Genomic DNA, 23,703 nt, shown 5'->3' with positions numbered 1-23,703 from the left:
CAGCGCCAGAGCCTGACCTCTTGGCTCCAGCAGATCTTGCCCATATGAATTGGTATTTGCCCACAAAAATCCCATGAGCCGTAAACAATGGATGAGCCGTCTTCGAAATCGCTCCCCCCAGGCAGCGCTGGAGAAGCCAGGGGCGGTTTGTCCTCAGGAAAGGCGCCCCATGACCACCTTCCTTTTTATAGAATCACAGAATTGGAGGATTGGGAGGGTACCCCAGGGGTCATCCAGCCTGACACCCCCCCCTGCAATGCAGGAATCCCAGCATCTGGGTCTCAGGGCTGCTTGAAACCCTAGAGAGCTGCTGCCAGTCAGTGCCCAGCTAGGGTAGCCTCCATGGAAGACAGGGCTACAGCTGGCCGCCTGCCACGCAATGTTCTTCCTCCGCAGTCAGAGGCAGTAAATGCCTCAATATCAGTTTCTGGAAACCCCAGGAGTGGAGAGGGCTCTTGGGTTCAAATCATGATTGCTGGTTGCCCTTGTGGGAGAAGAGGATGATGGGCTGACGAGAGCCCACAGCCTCCTTTGGATCTGCTCAAGAAATGCAACGTGGGCCAAATCGGCAGGGCAGGTTTCGTATCAGGTCTGCCGGGTTGCCCACCATTTCTCAAGGAGGTCCGCTGGAACCTTTCGTGAAAATTGGTGGCCTTCTTAGACACCCCCCCCTTCCCCACATACATGTTACTTGCATGTTGGGTGGGGCACATTGCAAGGCTCTCTCCTGGGCATTCCCTGGAGCTCAGCTGGACTGAAGATTTTGGAGCTTTTGGGCTACCTTGGGAAAGTGGTGGACTCTCCTTCATTGCAAGTTTTTGTTTAAAAAACAATAATTTTATTCATTACATTTAGACATATGACATGCAACAGTTACATAAAGTGAGAATTAAAACAAAACAGCAGTATAGGCTCCAACAAACGTTTCTGACGACAGTAACAAAGTTGTGTTAAAGTACATTGGTACCTCGAAAGACGAATGCCTCGCAAGACAAAAAACTCACAAGACGAAAGGGTTTTTTGTTTTTTGAGCTGCTTCGCAAGACGATTTCCCCTATGGGCTTGCTTCGCAAGACGGAAACGTCTTGCAAGTTTGTTTCCTTTTTCTTAACACCGTTAATACAGTTGCGACTTGACTTTGAGGAGTAACTCATAGCACGCGGTGTGGTAGCCTTTTTTGAGGTTTTTGAAGCTTTTCCAAAACTTTCCCGACACCGTGCTTCGCAAGACGAAAAGAATCGCAAGACGACAAAACTCGCGGAACGAATTAATTTCGTCTTGCGAGGCACCACTGTATGTATCTCATCATTCTTACAGATATGAAATGATGTGTAATAACGCGTATGCTTAGATTGTTGACTATTAGGAAAAGGTATTTTGTGTCTGTAACCATCTTAATTTATACAGATTTCATTGGAGGTTTTTAAAGAGAGGGTGGCTGGCCAACTGTCCTGGATGTTTTAGCTGAGATTCCACAAGACTGTCAAACCGATAGTTACATAAATTCAACTAACAAATACACCCACAATGTAACTGGCTGTGTTTAACTATATAAATTCTTTATACATCATATAAACGTAACTTTTTTCACATCATCTAATTGGGCAGAAGCAATTACAGACCAACACCGGCATACAGCAACTCTATTTTGCAAAGCCACATGTTAAGATCTTCCGTATCCTTCGCCTGATACCTGCACACAGCATCTGCACGCAACAACTGTACTTTGCAAAGGCAGATGCAGAACATTACAAAGAAAAGTTCATATTTTGCAAGGGCTGCGCCTTAAAGTTGTGACATCTGACACTTGTATTCGCTAAGACATACATAGAACACAAAAAGCTTTTCTTTGGAGATTACGTTTTAAAAAACGGATTCATTTGTACATACGTGGAACACAAAAGCTTCTATTTGGACATTATGTGTATAAGAACTGATCTATTTGTATTTCCTGTTCTAAATGTTGGTCCTTAGCTGCTTGTGGGTATATTTGTGAGCTGCATTGCAGGGGTTGGTCTAGATGACCCTTAGGGGTCCCTTCCAACTCCACAGTCCTACGCCCTGCCTTCCCACGGGCTTCCAGCTCTGCCTTGCCCTCTGGCCTCCTTTGGGTATTATTTTCAGCCTTTGCAAAATGCCTGCTCCCCCACCTATTCTTTTAAAAACCTGAGCTGCTTTCGGCAGCCTGCGATGCTTCCTTTGAGAGGCTGGGTGCTCTTCATAGCCCCAAGGAAGAGTTTCTTCTCCCTCTTCTTCTATTTTGTGTCTGAGTCCACGCAGCGCTCCAGGGCTCAGGGCGTGTTTTTGAAGCTGTCACAACCAAGCAGGAAGGTGTAAAGGGCCTCGCGGATTTGGGGTGTGTGTGTGGCAGTGGCAGGTTCACAGCAACACAGGAAGTTGCCTTCCGCTGAGCCCAGCTAGTCCAGATTTTCTTGCATTGACTGGCAGCTCTCCAGGCTTTCAGGCAAGGAGCTTCTCCCATCCCTACCTGGGGATTGGGGCCTTCTGTGTGCAAAGCAGGGGCTCCACCACTGAGCAGCTGTGTCCATTCCCCTAAACAATAAAACAAGACGCTAGTCCTCATGGATCCGAGTCCAGAACCGATGTTAGCGGAAGGCGGCTTCCTATGTCCACCACGCCCAGCGTCTTCTACTGAATAGGGCCATTGGGGCACCTCACTCAGTGTTACGGACCCTGGCCGGCAGCAGCTGTGCAGAGTGTCTGACCTGGGGGCTTTCTCAGACCTGCCTGGAGATTGAGTCTGCATGCAAAGGAGGTGCTCGACCGACAGAGCCACGCGGCTTTTCCTCTCAAAGCTTAAAGTAAGGTTCTAGTCCTCATGATTCTGATTTAAATAGGACTGCCGGAAGCTGCCTTCTCATCTCAGTCCGCCTCACGCAGCGCTGACCCCTCCCGGGGTCTCAGGCCGGCAGGCTTTCTGAACCCTACCTGGGCGTTCTGCATTCCAAGCAGGTGTTCTTCGGCTGAACAATGGCCCTGAACACTTAGCAGCCTCCAGAGAGTGGCAATTTGGAAATGGCAAGACTCTGGAGAGCTTCTGGACTCTTCTGCAGCAAGGCTGGTATATCTCAAAAACTGTGGGGGGGGGGGAGGAGAGAGACCCAGCCTACCCCACCCCCACTCTGTTAAACCACATTTAAATTCATTAATAGCCTCTTACGAAGCGCAGGCATTTTATTCTCTCTGCCCCCCCACAAAACCTCCTTGGTTGTCTTTGAGCAAAGTGAATATTCTTCTTCTTCTTCCCCTCTGTTCACCCTCCTCCACATCTCCCTGCCGGAGAAATAGTGTTTGCTGCTGACAGAGGCAGAGGAAGAATGGAGAGAGATAAGAAGCGAGAGGAGGATGGAGGGAGAGAGAGAGAGAGAGAGAGGGATGGGACATCGGAGGAGGAGGGATGGCGAGAGCGCAGAGCTGGCGGAGAAGAGAGAACGAGAGGAGCAAGGAAGCTGCAGAATCTTAATAGGGTTTCAAAGGCCGGCCGGCTGCCTTGCCGCTGGCAGTGCCCCGCCCCAATCCCTGTTCCTGTTTGTGATGGGGGGGGCTGGGAGGAAAAGGGGGGGCACGTCTAGGGTCAAAACGCTGGGTCCCCAGCTGCCAGGGGTGGGAGGCAGCGGGAGACGTGGGGCAATTCTTTCCGATTACTCATAACACAGCAGAAATACAGGGCAGTTTTCCTTTCTGCTTGTCAGTGCAGTGGGGAGAGGGACACGGGGCAATTCTCTGTTCCACTTTGGCACTGAAGTGGTGAAGGGGTCGTGGGGCAATTCTTTCCTCTTACTGCAGGGCAGTTTTCCTTTCTGCTTGCCAGTGCAGTGGGGAGAGGGACACGGGGCAATTCTCCGTCCCCCTTGGCATTGAAGTGGTGAGGGGGACACGGGGTAATCCTTTCCTGTTAGCACAGGGAGAGATGTGGGGCAATTCTCTTTCCTGGCTGGTCACTGCAGCTGGGAGTGGGATGTGGGGCAATTCTCATTCCTTCTCCCCCCTTCGTTCCTTTATTTATTTCCTTTTCTCTGAGGAGCCCAAGGTGGCGTATGTGCTTCTTCCCCCTCCTCGTTTAATCCCCACAACAGCCCTGAGAGGCAGTGACTGAGCCCCATGCCCAGTGGGAAGATTCGCACCCTGGTCTCTCTCAGGTTCTAGCCCAGCGCTCTAACCACTACACCACCGCTGCCCCTGGTTTGAAGGTATTAAGTTGTTCCCTAAGTTTCTTCTGTGCAGAGCCGAGCCACTGACTCGGGCCCGTTCATTCCAAAGAGTATAACTTAGTGGGATATTAGTATTTTTATTCAGAGCCGAGTCCGCCCCCCTGCCCCCCCGTCCACCACACCCACCCACACATCCATCGGGGAGCAGCGAACGGCTTGCGGGAAAAGGCTTAAATTTAAAAGCAGGGAGAGAGAGTCAGGGAGGGAGTCTAGCGCAGGGAGATTTAGTTCCATCTGAAAGCTGTCTGTGTGAATAAAAGGCTTTTTTTTGAATCCTGAGTTTAATAGCGAGAAGAGAGAGAGGGAGAGAGGAACCGGGAGCCCCGGGGTTTAATCAGACCTTCATTTGATAAATAGAGGGAGACAAGGCCTCCAGTGGGCGCCCCCCCCCTCGCCATCTCTCCCTTTCCTCACCACCCTCCACCCACCCAGATGGGCACTCTCTCTCTCTCTCTCGCTCCTCACTCTCTTCCTGGTCTTTTGGCCAAGGGGGAGTGATGGGTGCTCTCCCCCCCCCCAGCACCCCTCTCTGCTCGGCTCCCCCCTCTCTCGCTCAGCCTCCCCTCGCACTCGTGGGCAAGGGGGCGGGCGAGGAGGAGGCCCTGGCCCAACGCGGCTGGGCATATGGCAGGGACTGCTAGCCCCAGAAGGTGGATCTTTGGAGCTCTGAGAAAGAGAGGGAAGGAAGGAAGGAAGGAAGGAAGGAAGGAATGCACAGAGGCCCAAGAAGTCTTGGTTTTATTTGAGGAGCCCGGCAGGAGGAATGTTTTCCCACAGCCATAGAGAGAGGCCTGCAGATAAGGAGTTTCTTGCCAACCTAGTGTTCTGTCTCTGACTGAGGATTTCAAGAGCGAACTCCGCAAATTGGTTTTCTCACTGCGTGGAAGGGGAATTTCCTCACTCAGCTGCAACAATAAAACTCCCTTGGCCCTGCCAATCGATCGGACCAGAGGAGGGACCCATCTCACTCCAGGATCGTGTTCTTGCAGCAGCCGACCTGACGCGACAGCAGCGACTCTCCTGGTGTTGCTCCCCAGCAAATGCTGCCCCAAGGTAGACTGCCTTAGAGCCAGGAGGCTCCATGAATCTGGCCCAGGCTTCGACGCCAGTGGCAATGAGTCCCACCAACACTTGTGGAGAATGGGGCTTTTCCTGCTTGCCTCTCCTGAAAACTGCCGCCTACCACTTCTGCTGGGTAAACCCTGTTTCCAGTAGGATGATTCATGGAATCAGAGTTGGAAGGGACCCCAGGGGTCATCTAGTCCAACCCCCTCCAACGCAGGAGTCACATGAGACAGAGGAGGCAATTCCCCCCTCCAAACTTCTCAACAAGGGTCACTCTTGGGAAGGCAGACCAGCAGAGGTCTCCTTGTAGCCTGGGACTTCACCAAAGTCCAGAAATCGGCATCTTGGGAACCTTAGTTCTCATTTCACCCACTGACCCCCACTTTGTAGTCCTTATGACTGGAAAGTCAGGTTTGCTTGTGTGTGTGTGTGTATGTTGGGCTGTCCATTGCCAAGGCCTGAGTTTCTCCTTGACGCACAAAGCGTGCTGCATGCGGGGGGGGGGGGGGCTCCATTTGCCCTCAGAAGCCCAACCCTGCTCTGAAAGGGGGGGCACAGAAAGGGCTGGCAGAGCGAGTCTGGCACAGAAGGCTTGAATAATTTAACTCGCTGCCACTTTGCGACGTTCGGCGCTGGGCTGAGGTGAGGCCAAACACAGCATGCCTTTTAAGCAGACACACTTTTCTGGAAGGAGCAGGGGCCCCCCTCTTCCCTCCCCCCTGCCACCCCTCGCTCCCTTAACATAATGGCTCCGCTCAGCGACAAGGAAACACTTTTAACACACTCGGACGCTGCCGCCATCGCGACACAGCCAGCCAGCCAGCCGGCTGTTCCGCAGCCTCTGCCAAAACAGAGGACTCCCTCTCTCCCCCAAAGGTGCTGCTTCCTGGCGCTGACATCGCTCTGGCTTCCTCTTGAGTCGCAGGGGCAGGAAGAGGGGAGAGGGTTGGGGTTCCCCAGCAGCGTGGGGGGTGGGTGACGGCTGCACTATGACTTCATTCAGCTCCAGGATGGGGATGCAGAGCCTCCCATGGGGCGCTGCGTGATGACAGCCTTCCTTTTCTATTCATATAGGAGGATAGATAGACTAGCATAAGCCCTGCCCACCCTTGGGACTGTGAGGGGGAGGGGCTTGTAGAGATGGGCGGACCCTTGGGACTGTGAGGGGGAGGGGCTTGTAGAAATGGATTCTGAGCCATTTCAGTCTTGCAGCGATAGGTCCTTTTCTGTTCGTGTGGATTCTGTCTTTGGAAAGATCGCATTAAAAGTCATTCTTTGAGCAGTCCGCATTTTGAGGTTGCAGCCAATGTCCTGCTCAGAGCAGAGACTGCAAACTTTTTGAAAAAGTAATCTACGCATCTCCTCTTAACGGCTGTAAGTTGTTTAAGATTGTTTCTAATACAGTATGGTGCTTTCATGTTGTGAACTGCCCTGGGACCTTAAGGTGAAGGGCAGGTATTTAATCAATCAATAATAATCTTAGATCCTTGAATTTCAATGGGTCTGCTCTTTAAGAAGGACTTTGTCAGGTGCCACCCTTTGCATGTATGTTTTACGTAAACAACGAACTTTTAAAACATAAAATGACACTTTTTGGTGCTTTTAAATGCCGCCGCCCGGAAAGCGCCTGTTATTCCTATGCCTCTCTCATGTAAAATATTTTTTGCTCTATAAGACTCACTTTTTCCCTCCTAAAAAGTAAGGGGAAATGTGTGTGCGTCTTATGGAGCGAATGCAGGCTGCGCCGCTATCCCAGAAGCCAGAACAGCAAGAGGGATTGCTGCTTTTGCTGCGCAGCAAATCCTCTTGCTGTTCTGGCTTCTGAGATTCAGAATATTTTTTTTCTTGTTTTCCTCCTCCAAAAACTAGGTGCGTCTTGTGGTCTGGTGCGTCTTATAGAGCGAAAAATATGGTACATCTCTGCAGAGTTGCAGGATCCCTAAAAGTGTGCAAGGCTTTGGGGAGTCGTGTAGTGGAGCACCTGCCTTGCAGGCGGAAGGTCCTGGGTTCAGTTCCTGCTGGCATCTCCAGGTAGGGTGGGGAGAGACTCCTGCCTGAAATCCTGGGGCGCTGCTGCCAGTCAGTGCAGACAGCACTGAATCTGATGGGCCAATGGTCTGCCTCTGTATCTGGCAGCTTCCTGGTGTTCCTGAGTGTTCCCAGTGGTGAGCAAGTGGAAGGGCTTTGGGTTGGGCTGGTCTGCTGCGGAGAGCCGACGCCGCGCATCTTCCCGTCCACCCCAGTCCCTTGGGGCTGAGAATGGAGCAGCCCCTTCATTAGGTCTTCGTGTGTCTCCCTCCCTCCCTCCCTTCGCCCTTTGGGGAAGATGGAGCGTTCCCAGCCCCCCCCCTCCTCCTCCTCTTTGCTGGCCTCTGAGGCTTTGTTCAGCCTACTTCGAAATGTCTTGCGCCGCGCCAGGGCTTCCCTGCGGATCGCGCGGCGTGGCCTGTCACGGTAGCACAGCTGCCGCGGCCCGGTGGCGCTTGCACAGCCGCGAGGTGCCCTGGGCGAGGCACCAGGCTGTTTCCAGTAACCTTCAAAAGGGGGCCACTGTGGCAGGGGCTGACCCGACCCAGAATCCCATCTGCATAGCATTCGCATCCATTCGGGATAACTTGTCTTCCAAAGATGGGTCTTTTGGTCCTTTGGGCCTCTTGGTGACGCCGACTAGCAGGAGGTAGGAGGGAACCCAGTTTAGCACCAAAGGAGGGTCTGTCTAGCTCAGTATTAATAATAATAATAATAATAATAATAATAATAATAATAATAATAATAATAATAATATTTATTTATACCCCGTCCTCCCTAGCCAAGACCGGGCTCAGGGCAGCTAACAACCAATAAAAAACAAGTTGATTGAAATGCAACTTAAAAAACAAGATTAAAATACAACATTAAAACATTAAAACGCAGCCTCGTCACAGGAGGAGGAAGGAAAAAGAAAGAGAGGGAGGGAATCAAATTGGCTCCAAGCCACAGGCCAGGCGGAACAACTCTGTCTTACAGGCCCTGCGGAAAGAAATCAGATCCCGCAGGGCCCTGGTCTCAGGAGACAGAGCGTCCCACCAGGCCGGGGCCATCACTGAAAAGGCCCTGGCTCTGGTTGAGGCTAATCTGACTTCCTTAGCGCCCGGGACCTCTAGGGTGTTGCTCTTTATGGACCTTAAGGTCCTCCGTGGGGCAGACCGGGAGAGGCGGTCCCGTAGGTACGAGGGTCCTAGGCTGTATTGTCTACCAGCACCAGCTCTCCTGGGCTTTGGGAAGAAGTGTTTTCCTAGCCCTGCCTGGAGGTGTCCAGGATTGGACCTTCTGCATGCCAAGCAGGGGCTCTGCGCACTTATCTACAGCAAGGGTAGCACCGTGGACTGGTTGGATGCAGAGGAATGGTGTGGGGCACTAGCCCCCAAGGGAAGAAGGCTCAGAGCCCGAGGGAGAAGGCGGTGTCAGAAGCTGAAGGGGGGGCCCGGTTTAGTGAGCGGGGAGAGTCTGTGGCAGAGAGAAGTTCAGAATCAGGAGGAGGAGGGCCAAGAGGCAGAGGGGAGTCCTTCTGGGGAGGAGGCCGGGCGTCTGCTGTCACTAGCTGCCCTCCCTGCTGGTCTCCCAGGACCAGAGGAGGTATGAAGAGGGAGGAGCACAGGCAGCCCCTGCAAGGCGTCTCAGATTGGGACCAGGGTGCAGGTGACTGAGGCAGCAGCCAAGGGAAGGAGAGGACCTTCTGCCTCCCCGACTGCCTCACAAGGGCAAGACCTTCCGAGAAGAGTTGCTGAGCCCATTAGACCTGGCGCTGTTGAGCAGACCGAGTTTCCTCTAATAAAGAGTTAACTTCACTTATTCCATGTGCGTTTTTTTCTTGACATGGTCTTAAAGTACGTTTTCCAGCGGAAGAGCAGGGTGAGCCCATATAAAGGCCAGGGGAAGAGTTGCACTTTTGGCGTAAGACGACAGCTTTGCAGAGACAGCTGCTGCAGTCCAGCCACATCTAGAAAGCCCCACGCTGGCCAAGGCCTTTCTCAAGTCAGGTTCTAGTCCTCATGGTTCTGAGAAGAGCAGTCATTTAGACAGGAACGTGGCAAGAAGCCTTATACACACCCTTGGGCACTGGGGATCAGCAGGGGTATTCTGACACTGCAGACAGGATCCTATCCCCAGCTCTGCCTGAAGACGCCATTGAAACCTTCTAGATGCAAAGCAGATGCACTCTCACACTTTCGGCCCTTCCCAATATGAAATGTCGGGAGGTCTTAGATGAGAGTGTTCTTCCCCCACAGTTGGTAGGTCAGCTGACTGCATGACTTCAGTCAGATTTTGGCCCAGAGGCTGCCCAGTTGCTGGCTCTCTTCTCTCCCTGCTCCCATGTGAGTCTCTAAGCTCCGAGTTTCTGGAGCGAGAATCGGAGTCTTTGTACATAAATGATTTCTTGCGATCTGCCTTAGCCATTATTTTCTTCTTTGGCTCGATAATCGATACGGCTGCGGTGTTTTCTCTTATCTGGGAAGAAGCGACAACAGGGCTAAATGAACTCCCTCTGCAGTGTGTTACTCATCATGTATATAACTGTTCTGTTTGCAGAGGGAGCCTGATTTGTGGGTTGTTGGAAAACCAGGAGTGTTTTTTTACCTGTGTGTGTGTGCAAGAAGCAGGGTGGGCGACGGGAGAGGAGGCCTGGCATCGCGCACACTCCCTCTTGGCACTTTTGCAGGGTCCGGCGCAGTTTTTTAAAGAAATCTCCTGCCTTTCTCAATAGCCCTGCAAGGCAGGTCAGGACAATCGTTCTATTCTGTGCCGACACATTCCTGTGTCCAGTTCTAAAGGGACCTTCACAGAGTGGAGCATTGCAGGATGGTGAAGGGGGTGGAAAATAAGATCTGTGAGTAAGTGCTGAAGGAGCCACCTTCTGTGTGTCTGGCCATGGGTGTAGGCAGGGAGGGGCAGCTGGCCCCCCCCAAAAAAATATCAATGAAAATACATGGCTAACTGAGGTTCTGCCCTCCAACAAAAATCCTGGCTATGCCGATGTTTCTGACCCAATGAGGCTTTTCTGATGCTTGCAAGGGGGGACCAGAAGCCTTCAGAAGCTGTTGGACCCCATCTCCCATCATCACACCTGGAGCTGCTGGGAGTTGTGATCCAGCTATCTGGCGCCGTTCCTCCATTTCTGCTTTTAAAGCCTCGCCGGTGAGCAGCATTCGATGCCTACAGACCAGCGTGTCTCCTGGAACCAGGGGGTGGTGAGCCTTGGGCCTTTTCAGGGCTTGCAGCACCCGCCCCCCCGGCTGGAGTGGGGAGTCCAGCAACATCTGCTGGGTCTGTGAGGTCCTCCTCATGCTCGTTTTCTTCCCGCATGTTCCTTCCGCTGGCAGGCAGGAGGTGTGCGCGCTGAGAGAGCGAGAGCGAGAGAGCGATGGCAATGTACCTAATACACACACAAACACGCTCCATATCTTTCGCCGCCAGATATTAACAGGAGTTTTCCTCCTCATTGCGCTCCCATTCCGGGGACATGCTTCACCTGTTCATTTCCGCCTGCCGAAGGCCCTGCGTTTTCGCCCCATTAAAAATGGCGGCTGCTCCCCGCCTGCCTCTTCCAATGGGCTGAATCTTGATTGCCGCCCTGCTGTTCCGGGTACCAGCTTGGAAAGGCTGATATCCTTCTTCTGCAGAGTTTGGAAATTCTGGAGAATTAACAGTGTTGGAGCAGTTGAACGTGCGCTTTCCACGCTGGAAGGAAATGTGCCTTTTTGGTATTCTTGTTTTATTTTATACGTTTGGAGGTTTGTCGGCAGCAGGAGACGTGCGGGGGGGGGTGCCCTCTGGCAAGCACCTTTTGAAAAAGGTACCTGGTACCTCTTACTCTCTCTGAGCTGAGCAGATGAAGAAGCCCGCACATCTTTTCATCTGACAATTTTTCCGTTGGGTGCGTATGCATTATTAAGGCCCGGAGAGGGAAGGGAGGAATAAATGGCTATTCTCTCTGCCTCCCTCTCCTCGCAAACCTTATTCCTGCCTGCTCTTTAGCTATGATTACAGTGCGGTTTATCATTTTAATCTGCTTGAAATGTCATTGGTACGAGGTGTAATTACGGCAAACCAACAATGGCTCCTCTCCCTCTCAATACACACTTGCGTACTGTACACACACACACACACACACACACACACACAAACACATTCTGCAACATTTCTCGAAAGGAGCCTGAATGGAAATGAAGACTCAAAAATGGGGGACTGGAAAGAACCCCGTTTTCCCTGTCCACATCCGAACCTAAGAAGAGCCTGGGCACTAGATCAAGCCAATGGCAGCTCATCCAGTCTGGCCTCTTCTTCACACAGGGGCCAAATACCAGATAGACAGATAGACAGCCTCTGCACCTGGAGGTTCCATTAGGACAGAGGAAGAGCCTGGGCAAAGGCAGCCCATCTGGTCCAGCACCCTCTTTGCGCAGTGGCTGACCAGTGTCTCCAAAGTGGCAGGCACGTGGGCACCCTGCCTGCCCTGCCACCTCCACCACATGAGCTGGCACAGTATCGGCCACAGCACTGTCCTTAGCATATGCGCCGTCGGAGAGCAAAGATCCGCCCAGCACCCTCAAACTTAGTTTAGCCCCAAAATTGGTAGCTTTTATTATGATGTAAGAGTTAATTTTGGGATGCGGGTGGCGCTGTGGGTTAAACCACAGAGCCTAGGACTTGCCAATCAGAAGGTCGGCAGTTTGAATCCCCGCGACGGGGTGAGCTCCCATTGCTCAGTCCCTGCTCCTGCCAACCTAGCAGTTCGAAAGCATGTCAAAGTGCAAGTAGATCAATAGGTACCACTCCAGCGGGAAGGTAAACGGCGTTTCTGTGTGCTGCTCTGGTTCACCAGAAGCGGCTTAGTCCTGCTGGCCACATGACCCGGAAGCTGTACACTGTCTCCCTCGGCCAGTAAAGCGAGATGAGCGCCACAACCCCAGAGTCAGCCACGACTGGACCTAATGGTCAGGGGTCCCTTTACCTTAAGAGTTAATATTGATAATGACAAGCACCGCTGTTGAGTCAAGCACTGCCATTGTGTGTGCCAAGTGCCACCGCTAGCGTGGCACATCTTTGGTAAATGAGCACACAAAGTCAGAAGTCCTTTAGTGAAACAGTAGGTATACATTCGGTATACATTTCGGGACGCGGGTGGCGCTGTGGGTAAAAGCCTCAGCGCCTAGGGCTTGCCGATCGAAAGGTCGGCGGTTCGAATCCCCGCGGCGGGGTGCGCTCCCGTTGCTCGGTCCCAGCGCCTGCCAACCTAGCAGTTCGAAAGCACCTCTGGGTGCAAGTAGATAAATAGGGACCGCTTACCAGCGGGAAGGTAAACGGCGTTTCCGTGTGCGGCTCTGGCTCGCCAGAGCAGCGATGTCACGCTGGCCACGTGACCCGGAAGTGTCTTCGGACAGCGCTGGCCCCCGGCCTCTTGAGTGAGATGAGCGCACAACCCTAGAGTCGGACACGACTGGCCCGTACGGGCAGGGGTACCTTTACCTTTACCTTTAGGTATACATTTCGGTAATACCTAGGTATATGTGTATTTGTTTTTCTAGCTTGATCAAAATTATTTATTATTTCATAACAGGTAGATAGTTAAGAGCTTAGGCGGCTTCAGCGGCAGGTGCCCGGTGCCCCCCAGGATTCAGCGCCCAGGTGCCCTGCACCCCTTGCACCCCTGGGTAAAGATGGCCCCGATCAGCCAGAATCATGCCCCAAATCCTGCAAGATCTGGCCTGAAATGGGTGCTGGTGCCACTTCAGCGGAGGCAGAAGGGCAGGTGGAGAAGCAGGCATGGTGCTGCAGGTGGCAGGACAGGGCAAGGTGGCATTCTGCCTTGGAAAACCTGCAATCAGGATCTGGGCACCAGAGTCCTCTCGCTTCCTGTTGGGTCCAGCGACTGGCATAATGTATTCGGCCAACTCTACAGCGTGTGACAGAAGGCCATTGGGACTGGCCCAGAGAACGGCCAAAACGGTGGTGACACATTCACTTCTAAGAAGCCCCGTTAAAGGTCCATTAATTTCACTTGGTCTACTCTGAGTAGACAGTTCGCTGCTTCCTAGCCAAGGATCTGCTCCTCCTGTGATCTCCTCTCCTCGCTCTTCCTCCCTCTCTGCTCTGATCTTCCCCCCTCCTTGCAGCCTCCCCACCTGCTCTCTTGAAGCGCCTGGCGTCACTTTGATCTCCCCTGCTCCTGTCACCTTCCTCCCTCTGAGCTCCTTCACCTCTTTCTTTCTTTCTTTCTTTCTGTTTTCTCTCTCCTTTCTGTTCCTGGCAGGCCTGCCTCCCCCCTTCCCCCAATGTCACTGAAGGGTCTGTCCAAGTGGAGTTGGGGGAGACACACTTGCACACACACACACAAGATCAAAGGACTCCATAAAGTTTGTGTGAAATCCTATTGAATTCCCCGTATGGTTTGGAAGGCTCCTCCCAACCTGCGAGTCGCTGGTGGGAAACTAGGGTGAGACTAAGGAGGCGGAGCGGTGGGAAGGGGGAAGGAGAGGTCTTTGGGGTGGGGGCCCCCTCCAGCCTCAAAGGAGGACCTCCCTGCGGGGCAGAGATTGCCCAGCTGCATAACTCCAAAAACCCAGCAAAGCTCAGAGGAAGAAGGAGGGAGTTCCTTCATTGTTAGCCGCCCTGAGCCCAGCCCTGGCTGGGGAGGGCAGGATATAAATTATTATTATTATTATTATTATTCCCCCAAGGACAACTGGGCTGTGGGTGGCGGTGCCTGGAGAAGTTAGCTGTTCTAACTCTGGAATATGCATCCCAGAGTGAACATGAGAACTCCGAAACCAGTGTGATCAAACGTTCCCAAAAGACTGGAGTAAATTTATAGAATACTTGAAGGACAATTGCAAGCAATTAACAACCCTGGCAGGACTTAATGAAGAAGACTTGTAATGATGACGATATACAGTCACACCTCGGGTTACAGACGCTTCAGGTTGCGCGTTTCTGGTTGCGCACCGCGCCAAACCTGGAAGTACCGGAACAGGTTACTTCCGGGTTTCGGTGCATGCGCAGAAGTGCTAAATTGCGCTTTGCGCAGAAGCACTGAATCATGACCTGCACGTGCGCAGAAGCGGTGCTGCAGTTTGCGAATGTGCCTCCCGCACGGATCACGTTCGCAACCTGAGCGTCCACTGTAGACCTTTTTACATATTGGTTAAAACATTTGATGAATGAAGGGACATAATGAAAAGAGGAAGAAGTACAAATGCTATGATATAAAAAAAGAATTTAGGTAACCATGAGATGGGAGGGAGGGAGGTCAACAGTTTATTTGAACAAATAATATGGAAAAATATGAATGTATTTTAATAGTATAAAATGGAAACTTAATAAATATTATATATATATATATATAAAACACAGAATGAACATAAGAACAGCCTGCTGGATTAGGCCAAAGTGGACCCATCCAGTCCAGCCTCCTGTTCTCACAGTGGCCGACCAGATGCCTTTTTTGGAAAGCCCACAATCAGGATTCGAACACAAGAGCAACTCTCCCCTCCGGCCATTTCCAGCAACTGCTATCCAGAAGCATGGCTGCCTCTCACTGTGGAGCCATTGCAGAGCCATCCTAGCCATGGGCAACCCTCTCCTCCTCCTCCTCTTAAAGCCCTCCAGGTTGGTGGCCATTGCTGCCTCCAGCAGAAGAGAGTTCACAGAACCGTAGAGCTGGAAGGGACCCTGAGGATCATCTAGTCCAACCCCTGCAACGCAGGAATATGCAGCCGTCCCATAGGAACCTGCAACCCCCCTGGTGTTATCAGCACCAGCTCTAACCCACGGAGCCAACGTCCATAGTTTATGTGCTGTGTGAAGAAGGACTTTCTTGTATCTCTCCTGAATCATCTTCGCTGGGTGCCCACCAGTTTGAGCGTCATGAGAGGGGAAGACAACTTTCCTCCGCCTGCTTCCTCCAGGCAACATAGAATTTTATCAACTTCGCCTCTCACTCGCCTGTTACTCGCTGGGAAACCTTGCCGCTCTAGCCCTTGAAACGGCATCCCTGGCTGGTCTCGCTGCCGGGTTTGTGATAGCTGGTCGTTTTTTGACTTGGCAAACCGAGTGGGAGGTTTTGAGCCCTGGTCCTAACCTGACACTAACCACTGCACCGCACTGCCTGCTTTATTTTAAAAAAAAATTGCTCTCTGCCTTCAGCTGAGAGGACAACACCCCACCCCCTTCGCCCTCCCTGGGCCTTGAGGAGCTTGAGAGGCAAAGTAGAAGGAAAGTTCCTGGGCTGTTTTATCACCAAGGACATTTGCATGACAGGGGAATCTTTGTCTGCTCCTCCTCCTCATTCCCCCTTTACATAACACCAGGCCAGAGAGAGAGAGAGGGAGGGAGGTAGAGACGCTGCTTTCTGGTTTCCCACAAGAAATTCTTGGCCACTGTGAGAACAGGATGCCGGCCTAGATGGGCCCCCTTTGGCTGGATCCAGCAGCCAGGATCTTAGCCACCAAGGCTGCCCTCTGCCCTTCGCAGCAGGAGACGGCCATGCTTCCGATTGCCAGTTGCTGGAAGACGCAAGAGGGGAGAGTTGCTCTTGTGCTCGGATCCTGTTTGTGGTTGGAGGACGCTGGACTAGATGGGCCCCCTTTGGCCTGATCCAGCAGGCTCTTCTCACGGTCCTACGGTCTCCCAGCCTGTCCTCATTTCCCCCTCGGTCTCCCTGTGATCCTTTATCCCTTTCTGAAGACTTGTCTGCATTCGCTGGTGCTGTAGCCTCTAATCGAGTTTAACTGACTAGATTAATTGATTTTTTTATATAAAAAAACTTAATCAACTCAAAAAGCATCTCCAATGAATTGGGCAACATGTTGGTGGTTTGGGGTTTTTTAAAACCCACTGCAAATTATTTTTGATACAAGGACTTGCTTAAAAAAACCACCCTCTGGGCTGGGAGAGTGCAGGGTGGATGGATTCGTTGTTTGAGAGCCAGGGTGGTGTCCTGGAGAGAGTGTCAGGCTGGGCGCTGGGAGAGACCAGGGTTCAAGTCCCCCACTCAGTTGTTATGCGGAATTAAAGAGGAACATGGTCAAGACAGGAACATTATCCCCAGCCCTGCCTTGTGATTCGGCCTGGGGATTGAGCTGCCCAGATGGGCAGAGTATACTTCTTCTTCTTCTTCTTCTTCTTCTTCTTCTTCTTCTTCTTCTTCTTCTTCTTCTTCTTCTTCTTCTCCTTCTTCTCCTTCTTCTTCTTCTTCTTCCTCCTCCTCCTCCTCCTCCCCCCACTAAGCTACAGACCTTCTTCCCAAACAGCAGGTTGAGAAGCTGCCATCTACTGAATTGCTCCCATGAGATCAGTCTTGCCTGCACTGACTGGCAGCAATGGCTCTCCAGGATTTCAGGCATGGGGAGGGGGCAGATTTCCCAGCCCGACCTAGAGATGCTTTTGGCTGGTTGATCTGGGGACCTTCTGCATGCCAAGCAGGTGATCTGCAGAGGAGAGCCTCAGCAGCTGGGCCAGACCTGGGTGGGGAAAGAGGGATTAAAAACAAACAAGTGTGGGTCGCTAGTTTCATGTTGGGCGGGATGGTGGCTTTGGGGCTGAATTTATTGCATCGATTCCAAATCAACTCTCCAAACTTCCGAGTGCAGGCTGCCAGCCTGGGCTGGGGAGAAAAACTGCTCCTCTCCTCTCCTCTCTCCAAGAATCTGCCTGCTCCCGTTTCTTTTTCCTTTTTGTGACTTCGTTTGAAGTCGGTGGGCAATGCAGCCGGTTCTCTCCCCCCGGAGCCCTCACAGAGAGGCTGGCGTTGGGGAGGGGGGCCTGCCCCCCGCTGCCGATCAATCTCCCTGTAACCCCAGGGCTGGCGGTTCATTTGGGTGCCATGTGACGGCCGCGGCTGCTCTAGATAAAAAGAAAGGGAAAAATCTACCGCTATCGACCTGATCTCTCTCTCTCCTCCCGGGCAGAGAGGGAGGGAGACGGGGGGAGCGAGCTGCACTTTGCACCCACAAGCTGACGGAGAGAGAGTGGGCGACGTGGGTGCTGTCAGGCCCAGGGAGGTGAGGGGGGCAGCGCCTGTGCATGCATCGACTTCTGCTGGTGTCGGGTCCCCATTAGCGCCTGCGTCTTCTGGTGGTGGAAGCAGAACAGGAAAGTGTGAAGGAGTAAAAAACCAAAGTGTTTGGCTGCCTGGTGCTTCCCTGTCTGCAATGCCTCAATGCCCTTACGCCACTTTGTTAATAGCACACTTAAGAGATAGCGCCGCCTGGTGGCGATTACAGGAAAAAACACACACAAGGTGCTTCAGTGCACTTTTATGTTGCCCAAGTACCCCTACTGCTCCTCCAGCAAAGGCAGAAAAGATGCTGTCAAGTCATTTCTTACGTTTATTTATTGGTTGCCCTCCTGCCTCATCTTTTCTACTCACAGGAGCTCCAGGTGACAGACGTGGTTCTTCCCCATCTCTTTTAACCCCTACTACAACCACCCTGTGAGGTAGGGCAGGGCTGAGAGGCAGTGACTGGTCCAGGGCTTCGCTGCCCAAGGGGGGACTTGAACCCTGCTCTCCCCCAGGTCCTAGTCCAACTCTCTAACCATGACACCACCACCAGATTAATAATAATTATGCTTTAATTAAAGCAGTCAGATGCATGTTGATAGAACAATAACAGCAATGATACGACTTCCTACGGCATAATTTGGGGTCTGTTCTCAAACCCTTGCTCCTCTTTCTCTCTCCAGTTCTGCAGACCCGCTTTGTCGAAGAGCCTGAGGACCAGACAGTGGTGGCCGGGCAGAGGATTGTGCTCTCTTGCGTGGTGCTGAACTATTCCGGGATCGTGCAGTGGACGAAGGATGGCCTGGCCCTGGGGATGGGGCAAGGCCTCAAAGGTAGAACCAGAGAATTGGGCCGCCGGAAGGGACTCCTAAGGGCCATCTAGCCCAACCCTTTGCGTTATGTGTGTGGTGGTGCCGGGGGTGGCCTGCACTGTTATTTTTGTCCTGCGAAAGAGCTTTGCTTTGCACCCTGAATTTTTCTTCTCTGGGGCTGCGAAATTGCCTTTTTGGGGGGTCTTGGCTGCCAGTGTTGTGCTTTCAGCTGGCTTCCCAAAGCAACACTCACCCTCTTTCCCTTTCAGTCTCTTCACCCCCAGCCTGGCTGCTCCTGGCTGTAACATGGAGGATGGCTGCAGCTCAGTGGGGAGAGCATATGCCTGGCATGCAGAAGGCTGCAGGCTCAAGCCCCACTGGCAGCGTCCCCAGGCAGGGCTGGGACTCTCGCCTGCCTGAAACCCGGGAGAGCGGCTGCCAGCCAGTGCGGACAATCCTGAGCTAGGGAGACCCGTGGCCTGACTTGCTAGAAGAGAGATGATCTTCGCCTTTCAATCAGTCGCTTTTATTTTCCCAATTCATCAATACCTGTCTTTTTGCTGGACTAAGAGAGTCCATTCGCACTGTCCCTTTGTTAGCATTTCTTGGGTATATAATTCAAAAGGATATTTTTCCTCTGCAAACTTTAGATTCTTCCATACAGTCATGTTGATCGTTTCTATTACCCTCTGCCCAAAAATTACCAATAGAGGGCCTTGTAAGAACAGAGGATTTAAAGAAGCATCGTCTCCCACCCCCTTTATGTGACTCGATGTGGAAATCTGAACTCTGGAAGTGCGCGGGGCCCAGGCAGGCCAGTGAGATCCATCTGGCTTGATATTGTCTACACCAGGCATGTCCAAAGTCCGGCCCGCTGGTTGGTCCCTGTGGGTAAAATCCTAAAAAAACCTCAACAACTTCAATCCTAAAAAAAGGTTAAAAAAAAAGTTTGGACACCACTGGTCTACATGGACTGGCAGCACCTCTCCCTGCTTGCAATGGGACCTTTATTACGCCAAGCAGACATTCTGCCATGGAGCCACACCAATAATGATGATGATGATGATGATGATGATGATTTATTATTTGTACCCTGCCCATCTGGCTGGGTTTCCCCAGCCACTCTGGGTGGCTCCCAATCGAATATTAAAAACACAACACAGCATTAAACATTAAAAGCTTCCCTAAACAGGGCTGCCTTCAGATGTCTTCTAAACATCAGATAGTTGTTTATCTCTTTGACATCTGATGGGAGGGCGTTCCACAGGGCAGGTGCCACCACTGAGAAGGCCCTCTGCCTAGTTCCCTGTAACCTCACTTCTCGCAATGAGGGAACTGCTAGAAGGCCCTTGATGCTGGACCTCAGTGTCTAGGCTGGACGATGGGGGTGGAGACGCTCCTTCAGGTATTCTGGACCGAGGCCATTTAGGGCTTTCAAGGTCAGCCCCAACACTTTGAATTGTGCCCAGAAACGTACTGGGAGCCAATGTAGGTCTCTCAGGACTGGTGTTATGTGGTCCTCATTGTTCTGAAGCCAGGGCAGAGGGATCTGCCTTGGCAGAGTCGGGCACTTGAGCCAGCCAGCTCAATATTGTCAGGCAGGCGGCATGGCCAGCCCTAGATTGAGATGCCAAGCGGTGGAGCCTGGGACCTTCTGCATGCTGAGCAGGTGTCCACCGCGCCCTGTGGCTCCTCTCCTCCCAGTCCTGGGGCAGAGGTTTGTCACAGGAGGAGGGTGGCGACACATCTTCCCTCTGTGCATAGGAATTTTATGATTGCAAGAAGCCTCCCTTGGTCTCCTCTCTCTGCTCTGGCTGCCCCCAATGAGTGTGCCAACAGCGCCACCTACTGGGAGAGGGCATGGGCATCCCACACCCTTCTTTACAATTTCATTCTTGATTTCTTTTTCTTTTTTAACGCTCCAGCTTTAATTTTGGGACAGTAATCGTCTTGCAAAATGGATCCCCCAACTTTATTGCATTTCACAAGATGATCGATAAAAATTTTAAGAAGGCTCAAAAAGTTAAAAGAGTGGCAGATCAAAACTCGCATCCACAAGCGGGTATAGCCTTGCCTAAGCAAAAATGCTCTCAGCTGGTGCCAACAAGGGCACCATGCCTAATGCCAAAAGGCAGGGGGTTCCGGGGTGCCGATGCTTCCATGCTGAAATATTGAGTTCTTGCAGGGATTGTGTGGCCCCTGCAACAGGGCCAGTTCTTCCAATCGAAGCTGTCAAGGGGGCGCATGGGGCGTAAGGCAATCTGGCAGGGAAAGTGGGGCAGGGAGGCTTGCGAAATAAAAAGACACATCACAAGAGGAAACGGGAGGGGAGGGAAAAGGCAGAGGAGGGAGATCAGCCCTTAGAGTCCCTAGCAAAGGGCTGGGCTACAAGGACATCCACTCCAAGGCAGGCCGGTCTTCCCTTTCTGGTGGCAGCAGGGCAGATTCAGGGCTGTGTGAGTGGGGCACTGGGCGCTGAGCTGAGGGGGCACCCAGTAAGAGAGGCGCTGGGCTTTGGGAAGAAGGAGTGAGGCTCTAAGAGGGTCCTGGAGTCCTCCTGCCTCCTCCCCAAAGCATAGCTGTCAATGTTTCCCTTTTTTAAAGGGAAATTCCCTTATTCTGAATAGGATTCCTCGCAAGAAAAGGGAAAAGTTGACAGCTATGCCCCAAAGCCCAGTTGGCACTTTCCCAGCTTTAAGAAGGAGGCACAGGGATCCAGGACTCTGCCAGGGCCCCAGCACCTCCTTCTCAAAGCTGGGCACCTTTGGCAAGGCAGCTCAAGGGCTGGCGGGGGCACCAAATTTTGGCCTCGCACAGAGCACCGTTGTAGCCGATTCTGCCACGGACATGAGAAGATCCTGCCAGATCAGGCCAGCAGCTCATCTAGTCCAGGATCCTGTTCTTACAGTGGCCAATCAGGTGCCCATTACACGAAACCCACAAGCAGGATTTGAGCAAAAGAGCATTCTCTTGCTGCTTCCAGCATTGCTGCTTCCAGCCGTGGAGGGAGAGCAAAGCCATCCTGGCTCATCGCCCTCGATAGTCCTCTCCTCCCCCATGAATTTATCCAGTCTTCTTGTAAACTCCCTCCAGTGGCAGGGAGTTCCACAGTTCAACCCTGCCCTGTGTGGAGAAGGACTGGAGAGCGGCTGCCAGTCAGTGTAGACAATGCTGAGCTAAAGGGATCCTAAGGTATCTTCATTCTGTTCTTCATTCTGGCCAGGAGAGGGGAATGCAGGCTCCTTTTGTGGCCGGTGGGGATGGAGTGGGGGGGGGGGCTCCAGCTGGTCCTCTTTCTGGGGGGCAGGAGGGGGCAGCCCCCCCTGGGACTCCACCGGCCAGAGCGGGATGCCCTTCTGTTTTTTCCAGCCTTTGTTAATTAACTCCTCGGACGGTTACTTTGCAGACGTCCGCCTGACCTTTTCCCCATTCGCCCTGACCAAGCCATCGCCCGCCTCCACAGACCAGCGTCCTGGGAGTAAAACAAATAAATGAAAATAATTAAAACCTGACGCCGAGGTTATTACGGTGGTACACCAGGAGAAAGCTGCACTCTGCCACTTTTAACGAGGAAATTATGCGTGCTGAGCTCATTTGCATATGTTGACATTCTTTTCCTTGGCACCTGCTCTTCCTGGAGGGGGGGGCGGCGAGGTGGACTGAGCAGGGAGCCCCCTTGGCGCTGCCTCCCCAGCCCTCGCAGAGCTTGCACGGGTGCAGATTGCGCAGGGGGCTTCAAGCGCACGTCCGCAGCCTTCCTAGGGGCAGAAAACGGGCTCCTTGGGAATACAAGCCGCGGTCCCCACGCCACACAGATCTGTTCCAAATTCTGCGGCTCTCTCCTATAGTGGGGAGAAATGGTTCACCCCGAGAACCTGCTTGCTGAATCGAAGCAAACAGCAATCGGGTTTGCCGCAGATCGCCATTTGTCCTGATTCAGCGGTAAACAACGGGTTTTCCTTGAAGAAAGAGGTGGGACCAAAAAATCTGTATAACCCACTGTCCGGACCCGTGACTCCAAAGCACGGCACGAAAGGAAAATCTGGGGGGGGGGGGCCAGGCCAGTCCCGAAATTTGGGGATGGGAGAGGAGGGTCATCATGAAGCTTGTGCAAAATGGTGCCTATGCAGACACACAAGTGCTGTTCCTACGACGAAGAAGGAACTCGGCACATGCCCAGAGTTTCTCTCCTCCTGGCTTGTGTGACTAAGGAAGAACGCCTCTCCCTTTGCTGCTCAGCGGCAGCACAACAGCCCTGCGGTGTCGCCAGGAGGTCTTCCTCTCCGCCCGGTTTCTCCTTCAGCCCCACAGGGGAGGGAGCCTGAGACGCACCCAAGCAGTTGCTCTGGAAAGGCCCCGATCCAGGGCCCCAGCACTCGGCCACACAGTGGTGCTTTAAAGGTAAAGGTAAAGGGACCCCTGACCATTAGGTCCAGTCGTGGCCGACTCCGGGGTTGCGGCGCTCATCTCGCTTTACTGGCCGAGGGAGCCGGCGTACAGCTTCCGGGTCATGTGGTCAGCAGGACTAAGCATGGCGAACCAGAGCAGCGCACGGAACGCCGTTTACCTTCCCGCCGGAGTGGTACCTATTTATCTACTTGCACTTTGACGTGCTTTCGAACTGCTAGGTGGGCAGGAGCAGGGACTGAGCGACGGGGGCTCACCCCATCACGGGGATTCGAACCACCGACCTTCTGATCAGCAAGTCCTAGGCTCTGTGGTTTAACCCACAGAGCCACCTGTGTCCCTTTACTTGAGCGTAAAGGCAGCCTGCCTCTGGCAGAGGAGTGCACTGGTCGCTTGCAACACCCATCTTCAGTTCCCAGTAGCCTGAAGGCCAAGTGGGATTCAGGAACCCCGAGGTTGGCAGACACATGTACTTTGGCAGTCAAATGAAGGAACTTTATTAGAAATAAAGGGAGGGGGAAGCAGGCAGAAGGGACGGGGGTGGAGCTGTGGGTTAAACCACAGAACCTAGGACTTGCCGATCAGAAGGTCAGCGGTTCGAATCCCCGCGACGGGGTGAGCTCCCGTTGCTCGGTCCCTGCTCCTGCCAACCTAGCAGTTCAAAAGCACGTCAAAGTGCAAGTAGATCAATAGGTACCAGTCCGGCAGGAAGGTAAACGGCGTTTCCGTGCGCTGCTCTGGTTCGCCAGAAGCGGCTTAGTCCTGCTGGCCACATGACCTGGAAGCTGTACGCCGGCTCCCTCGGCCAGTAAAGCGAGATGAGCGCTGCAACCCCAGAGTCGGCCACGACTGGACCTAATGGTCAGGGGTCCCTTTACCTTTTAAGCAGGCAGAAGGGCCAAAGAGAACCCAAAAGGCACCTGAGAACTCCTCCTAGTCTATTTGCTGCACTCTCAGGTTTGCTCCCAAGGGATCAGCCAGGCTGACCAGCTCCATGGAGGATCCCACCGTGGATCCCTGGCTCTGGAAAGGGAACTGGATCCCTGGTGTTGGGAGGGGAAGGAGCTGAAAGAAGCGGCTCAGCTCCTCAAAGGCTCACTCCACTCTCGGGGGGCGATCTTTGCTCTGTCTCCTCAACTAGGCATTTGAG

At 52.8% G+C, this 23,703-nt stretch overlaps 1 protein-coding gene across 1 annotated transcript in view; it reads left to right on the top strand.

Annotated features, from left to right (window-relative positions):
* The window catches only part of KIRREL1 (kirre like nephrin family adhesion molecule 1), a 108,357-nt gene that overhangs the window by 61,096 nt on the left and 23,558 nt on the right, over positions 1-23,703 (top strand). Inside the window, exon 2 of the mRNA XM_028711212.2 lies at positions 18,018-18,167. Within this exon, the coding sequence (XP_028567045.2) occupies positions 18,018-18,167 (150 nt within the window). The remainder of the gene's footprint in view (positions 1-18,017; positions 18,168-23,703) is intronic.

Source organism: Podarcis muralis, chromosome 16, assembly GCF_964188315.1.
Source record: "Podarcis muralis chromosome 16, rPodMur119.hap1.1, whole genome shotgun sequence".
Lineage (NCBI taxonomy): Eukaryota > Metazoa > Chordata > Lepidosauria > Squamata > Lacertidae > Podarcis > Podarcis muralis.
Note: the sequence above shows the minus strand (reverse complement) of the source record. Positions and strands in the feature narration are given on the sequence as shown.